A 7,431-nucleotide genomic window follows, 5' to 3' on the forward strand; every position below is an offset into this window, starting at 1 on the left:
GTGGATGGAAAGCACTGGATGGTAGAGGTGCTTCTGTCTCTTGTGCTTGCTTTAGAGGTGTCCTTCAAGATTTTCTGGTTCTGGCTGCTCCCACCATTGCAGTGGGACAAAATTGTTGAGTCCCAAATGCTGCTTAAAGATGTTATTTTTTGTGAGAAATTTCAAATGGCTTACTGCTAACCCGGAGAGATTTTTGGGAAGGCACCTGTACAATTGCTGTTGAAAACAGAACAAGTTTGATTTAAAGCAAACTCTTTAAACAATTTATTCTTAATTACTCTTATTCACCTTTTTCATTAAACCATTTAACTGAAGGAGTCGGTCTTGTGAGCCGCCTCATCAGGCTGCGGCTGGGGGCTTCCTTGGTGTCCTCAGCAGGGTGAGTTTTTGTCTTCAGTACAATGCAGTCGTACCACTGCGAGTAGACGAGTGTGTGAGTGTCAGACCTCCTCACTTTGAACTCGTACGACCTGCCAGGGATCAGGTGGTTGATGACACAGGGGTTGGAGATGACTTCCTGGGTCTGATGGTATCCTGGTTCTGTCTGACTGTCGTCTGGCACCAGCTTCATCTCCAGCTGCCATCGTTCCAGGTGTGACTCCTGGCTTTCAGTGAACCACTTGAGCTGGGCCCAGGTCTGGCACGCGAATGACTCCGTCCGATCAAAAATCGGCGGCTTCTTCGTATAGAGAGTAAAAGTAATGGGAGGGTGTAGGGCACCTCCAAGATGTATCTGTGATACCAAACTGTGCTTGACGTGGAGCTTCCTCGGCTCTTCCAAGGAAATGAGCTTACTGAGAAACATGGAGAGCTTGAGCACTCTCTTTATGTTCAAGTTCCACTGGGAGAGGAAAGCTTCTACGTCACAGATCTGTACATAACGGCTCAGCTCCTCCCGACCTCGTTCCAGCTGTTCCAAGAGCTCAGTTAAAAGAGCCAGCTGGATTTCTGTCTGTTTTCTTCCCACCTTCTTGATCTTCTGGAGCTGGCAGGGGTTTGCTATTTGCAAGATGTCAGCAAAAATCATCATATTGTTCTGGTCTCTCACGCACACGTGTCTGGGCTCAAACTTCAAATAAAAGTAACACTTCTTCAGAAGATGAACTTTGTTCCAGTGGTACTGGAGGTGGTGGGGGTTCAGGTCAGAGTGCAGGAATTCCAGAACAAGGTTTTTGTTTCTCAGGTACTGCTTCATGGTGTCATTTTCGTCCTGTTGTTCTCTGGGTGAGGTACTGTCCAAAGTGGTTTCAGTCTCATGCCAAATCTTAGCCATGTTTCCAAAGCTTAGCTGCTGTATAGGAAAGCAACAATAATTACATTAAGGACCAAAGGAAAAGCAGCTGTGAGGGAGTACAATCATGGCTGTGACTCTTCTCTCTTAATTAAAGCTTAGCTTACAAAGAACTGTCAGACTAGATGTAGTTCCATAGGAATTTTCCTTTATACTTTCCTGGTGTCTAATGTTTCGTATCCTCTACTTATATGTGTTCCAATTGGTCTCCCTCTACCCGCCCTTGAGAGGTTCTGTCTCTACTTAATAGATTCACTGACAGGAGCTATTCTCTGATACACTCTGCCAAAATTTCTCCCTATCTTATTATCTTGTTTCATTCTAATTAGCTGCCTTTGTACTCCTGTAAGCAATTTCTTTCCATTCTTCTACCTCTCTGGAGATGCCTATTTTTCTCTCTTTGTAATTTGCCAGGCTGTTGAGGTTTGAGGCCCATCTTCTCAGCCAGTTCCTACAGCTACATAATCACATTGGTGATTCAAATTAACCCTCTGCCCCCACATGAGCTGGAATGCAGCAGGAAGAACAACACAATCCACTGAGTGCCACCTCACGACAGCTTCCAAGAGGAATGACAGCGTTTTCCTTGTGCTTCTAGCTTCACCAGTGGATTGACAGTCATACCCTGACAGTGTTTTCTGTATGTGCTGCTTTCCCTATCTTTGGGTTTAGTTTGAATCATTTCAGACCATGAGGTCTACTTGGATTTTCTGCAGTGTACAGCAAGAGGATGACACATGTAAAGCACCTGTAAACAGGTAACAGTTTGCTGTGGGGGCATTTTGGCAGTGGTTCTTGCAGCACTGCTTCTGCTGGCATAATCTTAGCTGTTTACAGGGGTCTGGAGTGACAGGAAAAGGGGGAAAGGCCTCAAACTGACAGAGGGCAGGGTTAGATTGGATATTGGGAAGAAATTCTTGTGAGGGTGGTGAGGCATTGGCACAGACTGCACAGAGAAGCTGTGGCTGCCCCACCCCTGGAAGTGCTCAAGGCCAGGTTGGATGGGGCTTGGAGCAGCCTGGGATAGTGGAAGGTGTCCCTGCCCATGGCAGGGCATTGGAATGAAATGAGCTTCAAGGTCCTTTTCAACTCAAACCATTCTGGGATGATTTTATATTTCATTTACTGGCAAAGATGTGCCCTGGCTGATGGTGCCATCTGTGCCAAGGTGGAAGGTGTTTGTGTGTTGTGCTTTAGCTGAAGTGCCTGTGGCTCACACAGCTTATGTACCACAAACAGCAATTAGCTAAATAAATGCCTGTGTCCCTGTTGTCAATGATACTATAATGGAAACCCAGATGGATATTTAGGTGGCTTTCACATGCTGAATACACCTGATTTGAAAACAAAAGAAATACAGTATTCTGAAACTAAAACCTAATTGGGATATCTTAATTTTTACATGCCCTGTAGAAGGTAGTGGTGAGATCTACTTAACAAAGCCATTTTTCTTGGCCTCATTTTCCCTAAATTCATAACAGAGCTAATAACACTTCCTCATAGGAATTCCAAGCATTTGTAAAGCTTTCAGCCGTCTGGCCCTGAGCTGCACCACAGTTTATAGTAAGTCATTCATTTGCAACTTTATCTTCCAAGAGAGCTGTCAACTGAAGAAAAACAAGCTGTATTTCCTTTTCACTTTTTTCTTTCCACAAAAAAACCCGACCTAAACCAAAGCAGTGCCAGCTCCCAGCATCGTATATGAAGCAGCAGGACCAGCACATGTGCCAGGTGACATTCCCCACTCTTGGAGGGATTTGGCTCTGCCAAGCAATGTGTTTGCCCACAGACCGAGCTGTCATTGTGCTTATTTTCCCTCACTTTTCCCCATGTTTTTACATCCCTTTTTTCTCCTCCTGCCAGGGAGGGCTGGCTGTATTCCCTGCACTGCTGCTCTGTTTGCAGCCGGGAGGAGCTGCATCGCCCCAGGAGGGGCTCTGAGTTCACCCAGACCGGGGTTTGGAGAGGCTGCAGGGGCACCCAGGGGCTGCCTGCTCAGCCCTGGCCGACCTTGTCACACCCTGGGAGCGGTGTCCGGGTGCTATTCCCACCACAAGAGCTGTATCCAGGTGCTATTCCCACCCTGGGACCAGTGTCCGGGTGCAATTCCAGCAGTGTCCAGGTCCTATTCCCACCCCGGGAGCAGTGTCTGGGTGCAATTCCAGCAGTGTCCAGGTCCTGTTCCCACCCCAGGAGCAGTGTCCAGGTCCTGTTCCCACTCCGGGAGCAGTGTCCGGGTGCTATTCCATCAGTGTCCAGGTCCTGTTCCCACCTGGGAGTAGTGTCCAGGTGCTATTCCCACCCCAGGAGCAGTGTCCGGGTGCTATTCCAGCAGTGTCCAGGTCCTATTCCCACCCCAGGAGTGATGTCCAGGTCCTGTTCCCACCCTGATAGCAGTGTCCAGGTCCTATTCCCACTCTGGGAGCAGTGTCCAGGTCCTGTTCCCACCCTGGGACTAGTGTCCGGGTGCTATTCCAGCAGTGTCCAGGTCCTGTTCCCACCCCGGGAGCGGTGTCCAGGTCCTGTTCCCACCCCGGGAGCGGTGTCCGGGTCCTGTTCCCACCCCGGGAGCGGTGTCCAGGTCCTGTTCCCACCCCGGGAGCGGTGTCCGGGTGCAATTCCATCAGTGTCCAGGTCCTGTTCCCACCCCGGGAGCAGTGTCCAGGTGCTATTCACTCAGTGTCCAGGTCCTGTTCCCACCCCGGGAGCGGTGTCCGGGTGCTCCGGTCCCGGCCCGGCCTGGCCCCGCAGGACGTGGCTGTTGCCACGGCGAGCCCTCGGCCTGCGGGGCTGCGGCCGAACCAGGACAGCCCCGGAATCGTTCCTACCCGTAATTCACAGACTCGTTTGCGTTGGAAAGACCTTAGAGCTCATCCTGTTCCACGGCCCAGCCATGGACGTCGGAGGCCTCAGCTCGGTGACTCCGGGCGCCGTGGGAGAGCGGGCCTGCGCTGCCCGTGCCACCGGACGTGTCTGCGGCGTCTGCGTGGCGGTGGCACGGCCGGACACGGGCCAGCGCCGCGCTGCTCGGTGCCCGCCGCGGCATCACAATGGGCTGGTGGAACCGGGGAAGGTGGAACCATGAAATCACAGGTTCACAAATTGGCTTGGGCTGCACGTCACCCCGTTCCACACCTTCCACTATCCCAGGCTGCTCCTAACCCCGTTCAGCCTGGACACTTCCAACGATGGAGCAGCTGTCTGGGCAGCCTGTGCCAGGGCCTCCCCACCCTCACAGGGAAGACTTTCTTCCTAATATCCCATCTAAATCTCATATAAAGTCCTCTGGGCTTTATGGCATTGCTGCAAATGGGGGCTTTTTGTGGGGGAATCTTGCAAAGTCCATCTGAGGCCAGACACCAGGGCTTCACTCTACAGTGAGACTGAAGCTGTTTCACCGTGTCAAGAGTTTGAGGCCAGACACCAGGGCTTCACTCTACAGTGAGACTGAGGCTGTTTCACCGTGTCAAGAGTTTGAGGCCAGACACCAGGGCTTCACTCTACAGTGAGACTGAAGCTGTTTCACTGTGTCAAGAGTTTTGTTAGACACATAATCATTATGAAAGAGCTGTGTTGAAATAGTGTATAGACTGCTCCATTAAGTGCAGTGAACTTCCTTCTGGGAAGGAAGGGATTTTCCTGCTCTGCTTTCCTATGGGACCTGGCTGCCCAGTCAGCTGTGTTGCTGTGGAGAAGAGAGTGGCTGGTGTGGTTCAAGGTGGCAAGCTCCATGCCACAGCTGGTGAACTCATCAGCAAACTGCTCAAGCCTCTGGGGCTGCAGGTGCCTTCATACTCCCTGCTACTGAATCTTTGGGTCAAGGCTTAGCCTTGATGCTGTCTGGTGGGCTCAGCTGGAGCATTTCTGCTAAGCTTTTTTAATTGAATGACAGGCAGGATTCATAATGCCAGCCCTGGGCTCCTGCTTGAACATCAAGGGAGGAGGTGATGTGTCATTTTAAGAAATCAATGCATCTTCTCAAGGCAGCCAGAGCTTACCATTTCATTTCACAGCTGCCAAGAGATTAACTATACAACTGTCAGGTGTGATCCTCTCACAGACAAGGAAGATAACAAATATGAGTGAAAGCAGGTTCTTAGCCCTGTTTGGGGAGGAGGGCCAGCAGAGATTAGTATTTGATAATTACACAAAGTTTCTGTGAGAAATCAATGTTCGTGCTCGTGCCATGGGTCTCGATCCTGTTGTTTGGACTGCGTGTGCTGGGAAATGGAGCTGCCCCTTGCAATCAGCCTTGGTGCTCTGAGGGTGTGAGAAGAGTCCTGTGGAGGCCCAGCTTACCCTGACTCCTGTTCCAGTTGGGCCCTGTGCCAGATGCCCAAGGAGGAATCATGGAACCACAGAATCACAGGGTGGCTTGGTCTGGAAGGGGCCTTAATGCTCATCTTGTTCCATCTGAGCACAGCACGGTGCACGTTTGAAATGGGCTTTATGGCTGCAGCTGTGCACAGACTTGCACTGAGCTTGCTTGTACTCCTATTGCCATAAGTACTAACCTGAATCCCAACTTTAGTGTGGAAAAATGGAATCCCTTTGGTTGCCCCTACCCTGAGCTGCTGGCCAAGCTGTTTTCTTGGCTTTAGGGATGGCAGAATAAACCTGCTTACAGTCTACAGCTGAAATTTTAGTGTTTTCCATCCTTTTGCAACAGTGATCATCAATTCAACTGTAGGATTTTATAGCATTCTATGAATATCTTTGAATTAATACACATACAAATGTGTTTGAAGCCTCCAACACCATGTAACCCTTTGCCCCCCTCATCAGCTGAGCTGTTTCTGTGACAGAGCTGACAGCCACTGTCACTCTGTTTGTCACTCTGCCTGTCTTGTCCACAGCATCAAAATAAAGAACTTGTTAGTCCTGTCTGAGATCAAGATATAAGCAGACAATTGATTTTCCTCCTTCTTCTCATTAGTTAGTTCTGACACTTAATAAAACATATATTTCCACACTCAGGGTAAGCAAAACATCCAGATAGTGCCTGTCAGAGGAGGCTGGGAGCAAGGATTAATCTTTATGGAAAATCAATAGCTGGAACAGAAAAATTGGCAGAACCCAAATTAAAAGTCGCTGGCAATTTCTGTCTTCATATTTCACATCTGCATTTCTGAAAAAGAGATTTGCTGTAAAGGCAACAACCACAGATGCAGAGAGGAGGGTGGACTTCGTGCCTGGTTCCTCTTCTGCTGTTTCCAGGTGGTACCTGGCAGGTGGAGGTGGGTGCCAGGTTTGGAGCAGCTCTTTGGGTAGCACCTGGTTCAATGTGATCCCTGTCCCAGGACAGAGGGCTGACACTGACCTTTTTGCTAGAGGTTGTGTCCCAGTGGCAGCACTGTCATTAAATCTCCCAACATCATCTCCTCCAGAGTACCTGAGTTATCCCTGCAGCCCCAAGTAGTACCCATCCTTCATGATATTCACCTGGCTGCGTGGAAGCAGGATTTTTAGAGCAACATAAAGGCTCCAGCCCCCATCATCACAAGGGTATGACTGATTTACTCACTGCTTGCTCCCAGTTTCACTGGTGCCTCAGATACCTGAAATAAATTATACATTCCAAATATATTCCAACTCTAAATCACAGCCACACATCAGTGAACTCGTGGTGTTCGTCAGACTCTGATTCAGAGGCTCACTTCGAGAAGGAAGAGGAATTGAAGTTTTCTAAGGAACCCGGGGGAAGGAGGGAGGGAATTGCTCTTGTGGGATGCAAAAGCCCCAGCTGGACCAGGGCAGGAAAGAGTTAATTGTGTCCCCGAGGCAGCAATTATCTCCACCTCATTACACGCACTAATGGCACCCGAGGAGGGAGCCCCAAAGCCTGGACGTGCCAGAGTTTGCAGCGGCTGTTTGCATAGAGCAGGTCAATAAATTTGGGGTTTTGGAGGCTGGTTTGGGACAAAAATCTTCTCTGGTGTGAGCCTCGATCACGCAGGGCTGAGAGCCCCGTATTTCCTCAGAAGTTGCCTCCTAGGCTCTGCTTTCCTCCCCTGCTGATGGATGGACAGCCCGGCCAAGTCTTGGCACCAAGGGGGACCCCTGGGATGGACACCCCTCCTTTCTCCAGCGGTGACATTAATTTAAGCACGTGTGGACGTGGGAGTGGAGAACCCGTCCGA

General features: G+C 50.0%; 1 protein-coding gene across 1 annotated transcript; it reads right to left on the reverse strand.

Annotated features, from left to right (window-relative positions):
- Positions 1-280: 280 nt before the first annotated feature.
- Positions 281-1,195, reverse strand: FNDC11 (fibronectin type III domain containing 11). The gene has a single exon (XM_021527397.3). It carries the CDS (start codon positions 1,193-1,195, stop codon positions 281-283), a length of 915 nt encoding a protein of 304 aa, XP_021383072.2.
- Between the last annotated feature and the right edge of the window lie 6,236 nt (positions 1,196-7,431).

The sequence above is a fragment of the Lonchura striata genome, chromosome 17, assembly GCF_046129695.1.
Source record: "Lonchura striata isolate bLonStr1 chromosome 17, bLonStr1.mat, whole genome shotgun sequence".
In the NCBI taxonomy this organism is placed as follows: domain Eukaryota; kingdom Metazoa; phylum Chordata; class Aves; order Passeriformes; family Estrildidae; genus Lonchura; species Lonchura striata.